This window comes from Plasmodium chabaudi (assembly GCF_900002335.3).
Source record: "Plasmodium chabaudi chabaudi strain AS genome assembly, chromosome: 1".
Lineage (NCBI taxonomy): Eukaryota > Apicomplexa > Aconoidasida > Haemosporida > Plasmodiidae > Plasmodium > Plasmodium chabaudi.
Genome location: NC_030101.2, coordinates 463370 through 478658, shown reverse-complemented (window position 1 = coordinate 478658; position 15289 = coordinate 463370). Strand labels below are relative to the sequence as shown.

At 25.9% G+C, this 15289-nt stretch overlaps 2 protein-coding genes across 2 annotated transcripts; one reads left to right on the top strand and one right to left on the bottom strand.

The window, feature by feature from the left end:
• Window positions 1-233: 233 nt before the first annotated feature.
• Window positions 234-6626, top strand: PCHAS_0112800 (myosin E, putative; the record flags this gene model as incomplete). The annotated part of the gene is made up of 1 exon (XM_734928.2): window positions 234-6626. The coding sequence occupies one exon, from the start codon at window positions 234-236 to the stop codon at window positions 6624-6626; it is 6393 nt and encodes a 2130-aa protein (XP_740021.2).
• Window positions 6627-6991: 365 nt separating this feature from the next.
• On the bottom strand, window positions 6992-14878 carry PCHAS_0112700 (AP2 domain transcription factor, putative; the record flags this gene model as incomplete). The annotated part of the gene is made up of 2 exons (XM_016798212.1): window positions 6992-9498; window positions 9613-14878. 2 exons carry the CDS (start codon window positions 14876-14878, stop codon window positions 6992-6994), a joined length of 7773 nt encoding a protein of 2590 aa, XP_016653028.1.
• Window positions 14879-15289: the final 411 nt, after the last annotated feature.

The following is a 15289-nucleotide window of genomic DNA, read 5'->3' as shown; positions in this document are numbered from 1 at the left end:
AGAACAAATTAAATTTAACTTAAATGTTGTAAATAAAAAAAAAACAAAAAAAAATAAAAAAATAAATTACAATGTATAGTTAAACTTGTTACCAATTAATTTGTGTTATTGTTTATTTTTACAAATTAAAAATAATATACTTAAATTTTTTTTATACACATTACGTTATTGCACATATTTGAATGAACTCATAAAAAAAAAAATATATATATCACGTTTGTTCGCTTTGAATAATGTCCATAATGCGTAACTCAATTTGTGACCAAAACTTCAAGGAGGGGGATTTGGTGTGGTGTAAGAACACATCACCCACAAATGATCAAATCAATATGATGTACAATTTATGTCGTGTAATTGAAATCAAAAGTGATAACCAAGTATTATTATCTAAATACAATGATTATAGTGATTATGTATTTCTTGCTGATCATGAAAATTTAAGTAAAGCAAATTATTTATTTTCATTAGACCAAAATGATATGATGAAATTAAGATATATTAATGAACCATCAGTGTTGTATCACTTAAAAGAAAGATTTAAGAGCAATAAATTTTATACAAAAATGGGGCCATTATTAATTTTTATTAATCCTAAAATTAACATGAATATAAACAATGAAGAAACAATTGAAAAATATAAATGTATAGATTGTGTAGAAGATTTAAGCTTAAATGAATACCATGTTGTGCATAATGCCCTAAAAAATTTAAATGAATTAAAAAGAAATCAGTCTATTATTATATCTGGAGAATCTGGGTCAGGTAAATCAGAAGTAGCTAAAAACATCATAAATTTTATTGCTTACCAAGTAAAGGGTAGCCGACGACTTCCAACCATGCTCCCTATGGTAGACAAAAATGAAGCACCAGAAGAAAATGAATCTGAAGCTTATGAGGGTAGCGCAAACCATCAAGAAGACAATAATCTTAACGAAGAAAATACAAAATATCAATTTAACATGTCTGAAATGCTCAAGCATGTAAACGTAGTGTTGGAAGCCTTTGGAAATGCTGTCACTGTAAATAACAAAAATTCAAGTCGATTTTCTAAATTTTGTACAATACATATAGAAAATGAAGAAGTAAAATCATTTCATATAAAGAAATTTTTATTAGACAAAGAAAGATTAATAAATAGAAAGGCAAATGAGAATTCATTTAATGTATTTTATTATATGATAAATGGATCAAGTGATAAATTTAAAAAAATGTATTTTTTAAAAAATATAGAAAATTATTCTATGTTAAATAATGAAAAAGGTTTTGAAAAATTTACTGATTATTCAGGAAAAATTTTAGAATTATTAAAATCATTGAATTATATATTTGATGATGACAAAGAAATTGATTTTATTTTCTCAGTACTTTCTGCATTATTATTATTAGGAAATACAGAAATTGTAAAAGCATTTCGTAAAAAGTCATTATTTATGGGAAGATATGGATGTGGGCAAAATATAAATTTTGAAACCATATTAAGCGAATTAGAAAATTCAGAAAATATTGGTTTAGATGAAAATGTTAAAAACTTATTATTAGCATGTAAATTATTAAGTTTTGATGTAGAAACTTTTGTAAAATACTTTACAACTAATTATATATTTAATGATTCTATACTTATAAAAGTGCATAATGAAACGAAAATTCAAAAAAAATTAGAAAATTTTATAAAAACATGTTACGAAGAATTATTTAATTGGATTGTATATAAAATAAACGAAAAATGCACACAATTACAAAATATAAATCAAAATACCAATTACATAAATGTATTAGACATGGCATATTTTGAAAATTCGAAAGATAACTCATTAGAACAATTATTAATTAACACGACAAATGAAGAAATAATTAAAATTAAAAACAATTGCCTCTACAAAAAAGTAATCCTTTCATACAATGAGGATGGAATATTTTGTGAATTCAATATGCAAAATATGGACAATGAACCTTTATACAATTTATTAGTTGATTCAACAGAAGAATGTTTATTCTCATTTTTAGAAAATGCTTCCACAAAAACAATATTTGACAAAAGTAGCTTGCACACATCTATAATACGCAAATTTGGCCATAATTCAAAATATGTTAAGAAAGATGATGTAACTGGAAATAAAAAAACATTTGTCATCACCCATTCTTGTGGAGATATAACATACAATGCCGAAAAATTTGTTGAAAAAAATATAGACATATTAACAAACCGTTTTATTGATATGGTTAAACAATCAGAAAATGAATATATGCGCCAATTTTGTATGTTTTATAATTATGACAATTCAGGAAATATTGTCGAAGAAAAAAGAAGATATAGTATACAATCTGCTCTTAAATTATTCAAAAGACGATATGATACCAAAAACCAAATGGCTGTTAGTTTGCTAAGAAATAATTTAACAGAATTAGAAAAACTTCAACATACCACTTTTTGCCATTTTATTCTTTGTATGAAACCTAATGAAAGTAAAAGAGAATTGTATTCATTTGATGCTAACATAGTATTGAGACAAGTTAGAACCTTTAGCATTGTTGAAGCTTCACAATTAAAGATCGGATATTATCCTCACAAATTCACCTTAAACGAGTTCCTCTCAATTTTTGATAAAAACTCACAAAAGATTGATGAAGAGACTGCGGAAGATCAATATGAAGTCGTGGATGTGAAAAATGCAAATGAGGAAGAGGATGCTGAACAAGATGAAAATACAGAAGAAAAGGTTGAGCAAGATGAAAATGCAGAAGAGGAAGTTAAACCAGATGAAAATACAGAAGAAAAGGTTGAGCAAGATGAAAATGCAGAAGAGGAAGTTAAACCAGATGAAAATGCAGAAGAGAAAGCTGAACAAGATGAAAATACAGAAGAAAAGGTTGAACAAGATGAAAATGCAGAAGAGAAAACTGAACAAGATGAGCATGCAGAACAATCCAATGAATCCCTCAAAGAAAAAGTTGTAGCTCTAATAAAATCATATCAAATAAGCAACCATGAATGGATGATGGGGAATAATATGATTTTCCTAAGCAATTATTGCTTAAGATTATTAATTATTAATGTCTTTCCTAAATATGAGCATTTTAATATTTCTTATGAACAACATATCGAACATATGAGAAAATCAGCATTGAATAATTTAAATGATGTATCTAATTTAGAATGCGTAAAATTTGATGAAACATATAACGAACAAGAAATTAATATAGAAAACAATGATAAACCAGATCCTGAAGAAATTTTAAAAGACAATACTCAGCCAAATAAAGAAGACACGCCGAAAAAAGGAAGTAAAAGTAGACTTAGCCAATTATATCAATTTTTTGGTTTCAAAAAATTCAGCAAATCTGATGATAAGAAAAATTCTATTAAAATAATGGCTGTAGAACAATTAGTTTTGAAAGAAGATGAAAATAAAATCGTTCCCGTTGATGATAAGTGCAATGAAAATAAAGATAAAGATTCTAATAAAAATAAATTTGAAATATTAAGTATTGTAAATAAAAACAGAATCAAGATAAATGAATCCATAAAGCAATTCTTTAATCTTTATAATTGTTATAAACCATGTTCTATTTATACTAAAGGATGTGGAAATTTATGCTACGCCAGCTTTGTCAAGAAGCTAACCATGGGAAGCGAAATTTTCCAGGATCTCGAAATCGAAAAATATCAAGCCATCCAAGATCTCTTTGGCGAGAAAACTAATGAACAAGAAGATGCAGCTAGCGAAGCAGCTGAAGTTGTTGAAAAAGTTGACACAATTAAAGAACTTGAAGCGGTTGAGATAGTTGAAGAAGTTGAAGTAGTTGATGCAATTGACGCAGTTAAAGAACTTGAACCGGTTGAGATCGTTGAAGAAGTTGAAGTAGTTGATGCAATTGACGCAGTTAAAGAACTTGAACCGGTTGAGATCGTTGAAGAAGTTGAAGTAGTTGATGCAATTGACGCAGTTAAAGAACTTGAAGTTACAGAGGAAGCCTCTGATGGCCATGCCGAGGGAATTGAAATGGCGAATGCCGAAACAATTGGAGAGGATGTTGCTGAGGACATCGAACCTATGAATGAAGAGCCAAATAAAAATCAAAAAAATGTTAGAAAAAATAATAAAAAAAAACGAAAAAGAAGAAGAAGAAAAAGAAGAAGCACTTCAACTGTGAAGAGCGAACCGATAGAACAAAAGGAAGAACTTTCTGTAGGAAATATATCAAATGAAACTGAAGACAAAGAAGTTTCCGTAGAAAATGCAGTAAAAGAAACCGAAGAAACAGATGAAAAGGATGAAGTTTCCGTAAAAGAAGCAGAGCTTGCAGTAGAAGTAGAATCAGTAGAGAAAGTAGAAAATGTAGTAGAAGAAAATGCAGTAGAGGTAGAATCCGAAGAGAAAGTAGAAAATGAAGTAGAAGAAGAAAATACAGTAGAAGATGAATCCGCAGATAAAGTAGAAAATGAAGTAGAAGAAGAAAATACAGTAGAAGTAGAACCCGCAGACAAAGTAGAAAATGAAGTAGAAGAAGAAAATACAGTAGAAGATGAATCCGCAGATAAAGTAGAAAATGAAGTAGAAGAAGAAAATACAGTAGAAGTAGAACCCGCAGACAAAGTAGAAAATGAAGTAGAAGAAGAAAATACAGTAGAAGTAGAATCCGCAGACAAAGTAGAAAATGAAGTGGAAAATGCAGTAGAAAATGAAATAGAAAATGAAGTAGAAGAAGAAAATACGGTAGAAGGTGAATCCGTGGAAGAAGTAAAACCCGTAGTAGAAGTTGAATCTGTGGAAGAAGCAAAACCTGTAGAAGAAACGGAACCTATAATCGAAGTGGAATCAGTAATAGAAGAAGAAAATGCAGTAGAGGCCAAATCGACTGACGAAGTAGAATCTGTAGTAGAAGTTAAACCCATAATAGAGGCAGAATCTGTAGTAGAAGAAGAAAATGTAGTGGAAGTAGAATCCGTAGAAGAAGTCAAACCCATAATAGAGGCCGAATCTGTAGTAGAAGAAGAAAATGTAGTGGAAGTAGAATCCGTAGAAGAAGTCAAACCCATAATAGAGGCAGAATCTGTAATAGAAGAAGAAAATGCGGTAGAAGTAGAGTTCATAGAAGAAGACAAGAATGAAGTAGAAGCAGAATCCGTAGAAGAAATAAACCCTGCAATAGAAGTAGAATCAGCAGAAGAAATAGAAAACGTAGTAGAAGCAGAATCAGTAGTCGACGAAGAAAAACAAGTCGTTGCAGTAGAGGACGTAACCAATGAAATCAAAGAGGATGGTGGTGAAGTAAGCATGGAACAGGATGTGATGATGGATGTAGAAGAAGTTGGAACAAAGGAAAATATAAACGAAATAGAAGTAAACGAGAATGAAGACATTTTATTCGATGACAATGAGAATTTATGTGTCATGAGTTGTGAAATAAATGAAACAGAAGAATCTATTGAAAAAGAAAACATGAGTGAAAATAATTGTGATGATGATGATGAAAATAAATTATTTAAAAATAATAAAGAGGCACAACAAGATATAAATAATATATTAAATGATGAAACTAAAGCTTCTTCTGATGAAGAAAGTCGTAGAAACAGTGCAACAGACTACCTTAAAATGATATTAACAATAGAAAAGGAAGATTTTAATAATATTATAAATTTTAATAATTATGAAAAAGGGCAATTCAAACAATTTATATCTTGTTATACTAGTTTAGATAATATAAGTTTTGAAGAATGCTTTAAGAATGTAGATTTATCTAATTACAAAGATCAACTAGGTGATTTAAATAGTTATGGACCAGAAATTATAGATTCTACAAATAAAAATATGCTATTAAATAATTTAAATGAATTATTTGTATATAAATCTAAAGAAAAAGAAAATTTTATGACAATATTAAAAAATATGACTACAGTTATGGAAAATGTTCATGGAAAAAAATGGAACATATTAATGACCGCATCCGATTACCATTTCAAATCATATTTATATAATGAGGATAAGATTATTCATATTAATAATAATAACGATTTTAATGAAAAAATAGTTTATAACTATGAAGAGGATGAGCTTGAGAACAAAGCTAAGAAAGATGGCATCAATGGAGCAGAAGAAAAGAAGAGACATAGTTTGAGTTACACACCAATAGTTGAATACTTGTCTTTATCAGGTGCAAATAAAAATATACATGAAATATGTATATCTAATAATGCAGATAAAAAATATTTTGATGAGAAATATGAAATATTATGTTTTAGATCTAAAACTGTTAGCAAATTAGAATATATGAATGCTAAATCATTTTATACATCTATTAATTACAAAAAAGTAAAAACAAGATGTTTGACACATACACATATAGATTTCACATATATGGATGATCAAATGAAAAATAATTTTAAACAACATGTTATCAATGAATTTATAAATAACCCAAGTATAAGTATGGATGACTTATCAGACAGTTTATTAAAATTAGCTACCTATTTCTATCCTAGCAACAAAGGTACATGGTGTGTATTCATATCAAAAAGACGATCATTTACTGGATCAATTCATATTGTTAAAAATAGATATTTAAGAATGACTGTTAAAAATAAAAACAGAAAATATAACATTGTCATATTCGAGACTCCTGTTTGAGAAGCACCCGCATCTCATTTTCATCAATTTTTATGTTTCCTTTTTTGATTTTTATTTCATTTTTTCATTTATTTATCACTTGTTAGAACGTTTTTTTTCGAATTTTTTTGTTTGTAAAGTGTGGTAATAAAAAAACAAATTTAATGCGTTGAAAAGTTTTAAAACTTATGAAACTATTTAAACGAATGTTATTTGATAACACAATAATATATACTTCTGGTTGCAAACGATATAAAAAAAAAATCAAAAACACAAACAAACAAAAGAACAAATAAAATCAAACAGAACAAATAAAGAAAAAAGAACAAAATTATATAAGCGTTGCAAATAAATAGTTGATACAATATTTATATTCTTTGATTTGATCACTCATCTTTCGATTCTGCTTTATTTGTATAATCGAAAACAGTTCCATCATCAGCAACTAAACATTCACCAGACATTCTGGCCCTCATCTCAATTGCCAATTTTTTACTTAAATCCGAACCATATGTGCTTATTCCAAAATTTTTGGTTTTTTTACAACCACTTGGACTTTTCCATTCAGCTCTCCATGCTTGTACAACTCCATTAATCCTAATAACATAAACTCCAGCTGGTGTTGATCCAGATTTATCTGATTTGTTATATGGACTTAAATCTTCTTTTTGTGAATTTTTTGAAAACATATCTTCTTCTGATTGTTTATTATTACTACTATTAAAATAGTTAGAATCATCTTCCATATTACAATTATTTATGTTCATGCCATCTATTAATATATCTTTATTTTCGTTATCATTTGTTTGTAAATATAAATGTGGGGACATATTTTTTTCTGACATTTTAGTTTCATCAAAATTTTTATCTTCTATATTATGATCGTTATTACACATTTCTGGTATTGTATCATTTTTTAGATAATCCTCATCATAATTTTCATTTTCTATATTTATTTTATCATCTGGTTTGTCATCATTCATCTCTAAATCATTATTCCCTTCATTGCAGTCAGTATCATATTCTTCAATAGGTTTTGATCCTTGAGTATTTATAACATTATCAATAAAATTTTCTTTTATCGCATCTGTATTCATGCTACGATTTGATGTATTAATTAATTTTTTTTTTTCATGTTCATTCCAATTTTTTACAAAACCATTTTCATCTTCTGTTTTATTCTCTTCATTGTCTTCATAATTATTTTCATTTCCAAAACCATTTTCACTATTATAATCGAAGTTAACATGCTTAGAACCATTTCGTGTATTGCATCTATTATTGATTCCCATATTATTAGCATCTACATAGCTATTTCTTTTAACAATAGGTTCATCATTATTATTAGTTTCTGAATCTTTATCATCATTCATTTCTTTTTTTGTATAATCAGTGCCAGATTCATTTTTTTCAAGACTCATATTTTCTCCGTTTAAATTATCATTTTTTTTAGAGACAGAAATTTCTGAGTTCCCATTTTCAATTTGTTGTGTATGAGCTCCCGAGACATAATCTCTTTTATTATTTTTTTTATACAAATTTTCAAATTTTTTTCTAGCTGCTATAGCTAAACTTCTAGCTCTTTCTTCACCAAACTTATTAATAGAAAAATATCTTTTTTCTTGTTTACCATTTGAATACCAATTAGCACAAAAAGCTTTTTTAGAATCTTGATAAAATACACCTTGAGGTAATATAACCGAATTATCAATTATATTATTATCACATCCTTTTTTTGTATTTGATTTAGCATAAGTAATAGTATTATTTCCATCATTGTATTTGTTGTTATGATATTTTATATGCCCATTATTATTGAAATTATTTTCTTTTGTATATCCTCTTTTTCCAGAATTTATTATATTATCATTTTTACTATCTAATTCGTTTTCTTCATATCCATATAATTTATTTACACCATTTTTACCTTCCTCTATTTCACAACCATTTCCATTATTATATGTACCATAATAAGACCTTTGTTCAGACATATTTACATCTGAATTATTATAATCAATATGTCTTTCTTCGGACCAACTATTATTATTTTTATTATTAAAACTATTTTTTTTTGTAAAATTTCCACTTCTTGTATTTACTCCTGATTTATTTTCATAGGATAAATTCGATTTTCCATTTCCTATATTTTTACCATTTTCATCTTTATCATATTTTACTTTAGAATCATAATTTTGAGACTCTTGATTATTCCATATTTCATCTTCATCTATATTATTATTTTTTTTTTTTTCATTATTAGCATTTTTATTTACTAACTTACACATAGATGTAGAACCATAATTTTCATTTGGATTATTATGATTATCTATATCATTAAAATTATTTTCATCCGGTGTAACATTTTCATTATTATTTTTTTCTCCTACATCTTTTGAACTATTTCTTGTTTTGATTCTATCAGTAGTATTATTTTCTGCATCTTGTGTTCCATTCTTTTTATTACCACTTGTCGTAAGTTTGGTTCCATTCTTTTCTCCTGAATTTGTATTATTTTTAGATGCAGCCGAATTTCCCTTACCATTATTTGCTTCTAAATTTTTGATTCTATTTTCAAAAGAAAATCTAGCTTTTGTTGCTAATTCTTTAGCCTCATCCCATCCATAATATTTAATCTTAAATCTACGCTTAATTTGTTTTCCTTCTTCATACCAACTTCCAATCCATGCCTTTTGAGACTTATCAAAATAAACTCCTCTTTGGGGTTTCAATTCAGCAACTGTATATTTAAGTTCATAATTTTCTCCAATATCTACATACCCTGTGCTATTTTGCTTATCCTTTCCATGCCCTCTTTTAGATGTACTGCCTTTTGTGTTTCCACTAGATTTGTTCGTAGTTCCACTATCCACTGAGTTTTTATTTTTTTCCAATCCTAAAAAGTGAAACAAAAATAATAATTATTATGTGTAACATTTTACAGCCACATCAACAAGATTAACACTGTTCATATGGTTTTCATATTTTTTGTTGTTTCATATTTTCTTACCTTTTGTCCTTTGACCACGTCCATAACCCCCATATAATCCGTTCATAGGCATGTTTCCATTTTTACAATTTTTATCTCCCTTGATTCCGAGTTTTTGATTATCTGCGTTTGTATGTGATTCATTGTTGTCTTTATTTTCATCTTCATTCAAATTGCTATAACTATTTTTTTTTCCAAATCTGTTCTTATTTGATCTTAAAATGTTTTTATCGCTACCATACAATTCTTTCATAAAATTTAAATTGTCATGATTGTTATTTAAAAGACTTATATCAAATTGTGCATCATCTGTATTGCCTCGTAAATTTAGATTATCAAACCCTCTTGTATTTCCTAATATGTTATCATTATTATTATTTTTCGAACCTAAAAATAAGTTAGAAGAACTGTTACTTATAATCCTTCCCAATTTATCATCATGATGACTCATGTTTAAACAATCATGTAAATTGTTCCTCTTGTTGTCAACAGAAACTAATAAAAATTTTCCAAGCTCATCCATATTTGCCATTTTCTCATTATTTGCATCTACAACCATATTTGAATAGGATAGGTTTGATAAATATTCCCTTAAATTATTATTATCAATTATTTTTAAATAATCATTTTTGTAACATACACATTTCCCAATACATAAACATGAACTATATAAATTGGTATCTATAACAAATCGATTGTTACTATCAATTCCACTACTTTTCTTTGCATTTTCTAAACTAGATAGCCATGATTTATATGCTGCATAACTATACAATGAAGATAAATCATTTTTGGTTTTACTTCCACCTTTATTATTATTTTTAATAAATTCATATAACGAATTAGAATTAATCTCTTCATTATTATTGTTACGATTTTCAATATTTAGTTGCATCTGGTTATTGGATTTTTTTAATAAAAGTTCTTTATAAATAGATTCTAAATTGCTGAAATTAAAATTTTCTTCTTCAGATTGGTTAGTAGAACCTAAACCATTTAAATTATGAGTTTGTCGAATATTCGAATTTGCAAACATATCTTGATCTGATTTATTATTATTATCATTTCTGATTGATCCTCGTGATAATTCTTCCTTCATTTTTAAAAATAAGTTTTGAATGTCTCTAAAATTTAGATTTTTATTATTAACGTTTGCATCATTCATATTTTGATTTACTTCCATAGGATTTATTTCATTATTATTATAAATAGAATCCAAATCGTTAGACATATTTTCTCCACTATTTTTGTCAGACATTTTTTGTAAATAATTCAATAAATCAGAAAAGGCTTTATTATTCATTTCTTTTGATTTACTTTTTTCTAAAAGTTGTTTCATAATGTTTTGAAGAATTATAGAATCGTTGAACCCATTTTGTCTACTATTTAAACTACCATTACATCCATTTTCACATTGTGATGAATAATAGCAATTTGCATTCTCACTAGTTTTTCTAAAAATGTTACTATCATTCATATTTTCCATATGATTTTCTTTATAATCATTTGTTATATTTTTATAAAAACCGGAGTTATAATAATTTTTATTACAACATGAAGGACAGTTACTATAAAAGTTATTTCCATTTCTGTATTCTGAATACTTATTAGGCATTACTAAATTATCATAGCTATTCAACAAGTCGATATTTTTATTTTTCATAATATTTAAAATGTTTAACTTAGAATTTAAGTCAGATAAATTTAATGAACTACTTACATTTTTTGCATCATAATTATGCTTAGCTATTTTAGACATACTTTCTAAATTTGACTCACCAAAATTACAATGAGGTTTGTGACAATTTTTTATATTTGAAAAATTATTATTATTAAAATTTTCATTTAAAATTATTGGAATTAATTTATTTAAAATAAAAGAATTATTAGCTATGATGTGTCCAATTCTATTTGCTATCAGTTCTTTAAAATTAGATTCTAATATTGTATTTTCATGCCCACAACTTAGATTATTTAAATATTTCAATTCGTTATAAACATTTAAAATTTGATGATAATTCATATTTTCATTATATTCAAAATTTGTGTAATTATTCATATGCCCATCATTAAGTATATTATACACCTTTTTCTCATCAATTGGGTTTTTATAACTATTTGAATTTATATTTTTGTCTAGCAAATTTTTTAAAATTACATCATATTCATTTGATTCTTTTTCTAACAATTCAGATTTTAAAAAGTTTATAAATGTTTCATCTTTTTTTTCATCATTTTCAACTTTTTTTGCATCTAAATTTTCATTTTTTGTATTTTCAGATTCGGTTTTCTCTAAATTAGTATTCTGTGCAGAAATAGTGATCGAATCGCTTCTTTCGTTTTTGCTTGTCTGATCTTCATATTTTATTATCAATTCTCGAAGAATTTGAATCAATTTTCCATTATTTTCGATAGATGTATTATCTACATCACCACTTTCAATACCAGCACATAATTCAGTAAAATCATTCAAAGCAGATGTAGAATTTGCATTTTTTATTTTTAAATAATTTTCAACAAATTTTTTTATTTTATTAATATTATAAGAACCATTATTTTGCGATGAACCTTCAGTGATGTTATTTAAAAATTGAGACTTGATTTCTTCAGGTATTAAAGATATAAATTTACTAATGATTTTATCTTCTGTATTATATAGAGCATATAAATTGTTTGGAGTCTTGTCTTCATTTTGAACAGTTCGATCGAGTTGAGAATTTATTATAGCATTATTTGTGAACCCATTGAATGGTAAGTAATTATTTTCGGAACTAATTGATGGCATATTTTTATACATATAGTAAGAACGCATTCTTGTATTTTCAATATCCATTAGTCTTATATTTTTTAATTTTAAAATAATATTATTAAACACAGAAATATTTAAATTTGATATAACACCTTCATTTCTTAATATTGGAGAAAAGATTAATGAATAATTTAATAAATTTCTACATAATATTGTGCTAATAATTTTATTTATATATGCTACTTTTATTTTTTTTATTATCTTCCCATTAGATATTTCTTTATTTTGAGTTATTTTTTTTATTCCGTATTTTTTATTAACATTATTATTTGATCCTAGTTTAGATTTATTATGATTATCAAAAGTAAAAGAATTGTCTTTTTTTAAATTAGTGAACTTGTCTGTACATTTATTTTCACAATTTTCAACATGCTCAGCATTTTCAGAACTTAATTCACTATTTTTAATTAAAATATCATTAGATGAAAACGTACTTTTATAAGATGCATCTATATCTTCAGTTTCTAACTTATCAATTGTACTTGTTTTATCTTTATATGCTTCTGTTTTATTATTAAAAAATAGTTCATCTTTTTCATAAAACTTTATACAATCTTCACTCGTATCATTAGTTATTTCCTTTTCAACTTCTCCAGATTCGATCATACCTTTTGCATCTACTACATTATTTTCAACATCGTTGTTAGATGCATCACAAGAATTGTCCTTCTTCTCTTCGCTTTCCTTAGCATTTAAACAAGTAGAATCACATTTTTCTTCTTCCGATTTGATGGTTGCCTTACTTTCACAATGTTCACTAACATCTTTATCATCCTTTTCAACAGACTCTTGTTTGGTTAATGTAGTAGCATCTGCTTCTAATACATTTTTATTTTCAGAATCATTTGTATTATTTAAATCGATAGATGTAGTTTCTGTTTTTATTTGTTTATGACCATTTTTAGTAACATTATTTTCGTCTATCAAACAGTGTCTTCTCTTTAAAATTCGAGCACCTGATTTATTTTTGTCATCGAGTTCATTATCATGCATTAAACATTCTTCATATTCTTCACCGCTTTCCTTTTCAACAACTTCTTTTACATTTTTAAAGTTAGAAAAAACGTTTTCTGAGATCTTACTGTTTTCTTTATTATTCTTTTTTGTTGTGTTTCTATTTAGATATGGTAAAAATATTTTTGAAGCTGCACGAATTATGCCCCGATTGGTGTTCTTGCCATTTTTGGTTTTTTTCCGTTTTTCAGATTGTTCATAAATTTTTTTATAAACTTTTGAATAATACATTATTGAATTCATATCGATTTCTGAAAACTCAATAGACATTATTTCTCTAAAGTGATAAAAATATTCATCATCATTTAAGTTATAGATGTACATATGATTTATTTCTTTTAAATAATCCAAAATTTCAACGAAACATTTTTTAATACTATAAATTAATTGCTCTATATATTTATTAGAATCTAAATTAAATAATCCTAAGGTTAATTCATTATGAATATATTTAAATAATTCATTATTATTTATGATTGGGAATATATTATTATTTAATCTCACTGTTATATCACTATTTAAATGGTTAGTAGAAATGTAGACAAGAAATGGAGGTACAGAAATACTGGGTTTATTTTCTAATTTTTTATTAATCATATTATTTTCACATATTTGACATGAATGACAATCATTTGTTTCTAAATGAGGTTTATTATTTTCACTTCCTATACAATTTGTATTATCTATACATGTAGAAATTGAATTGGAGTTTTTTAAATAATTCTGTATTTTATTAACAATATTTTTTGTAATAACATTATTATTTTTTATATTCATTTCTTTTAATGTATCAGACATTATATTATTATTAATCGAAAAATCAGATGGTTGCATATTTTGAGAATATTCATTATAGTTTGTATTTTTTTGTGTTTTATTATCATTATTTTCATCTTGAAATATTTTACCAATATACATTTTTAATAATTTAGATGCTTCATTATTGTTATAGTTATTATATTCAAATTCTTCAGGATTTATTGTACAGTTCATGTCTTTACATGTATAACTATCATTATTATATGAACAATTCATACATATATTAATTTTGTTTGCTTGATTTATACGACTATCATTATAGTTGTCTATATATGTATGCATATTCTCAATACTCTTTAATTCTTTATTTATTTCATTCATATAATTATTATAATTACTCTCGTTTATTATTGGTGTCTTTAAGAAATCCATCATACTGTTACTTTTATTTTCTTCCGAAAGGCATACTTCCTTTGTAGTGTTATTGTTCTCTCCAGCTCTCTCATTGTTTTGTTGATTGGATGTATTACAAAAGTCATTTATATTTACAATTTTATTTTCATCGATTGTTGAATTAGATGCAAATGTATCCATACTTTTGTTTTGATATAGGTTATATGTTTTTTTTATTTGATCAACATCATGCTTGTAATTTTCCAATTTAGAGTTTATTTTGCAATTTTCCGATTTAGGCGACTTATCCATTTTAGTATATAACTTTTGTTTTAAAAATTTGAAAATCAATTTGTATAAAAATAGTAGCAACTATCAATCATATATAGAGAAAATATTAAATAAAAGATTTATCTGAACTTTTCAAGTCCCACAAATCAGGCACTATATAAGTTTAATATTATAAAGCAATTAAAGAGGTGCACTTTAAAAATAAAATAATATACATATCATCAAAAAATACAGCGATGAGTGTAAAACAAAATTTGTTTATATATAAAAACTTTCTATGTTTTGCATTTTATGTGCCCATTTATTTATACAAAAATGTTTTCACTCTCTTACATCAAATAAAGCCAATATAAATATAGCATATCTCAAAATATGTGATACGTTCAAATAGTGTAAATATTGCATGAACAGTCAGGTAATTAAGTAAAAAAT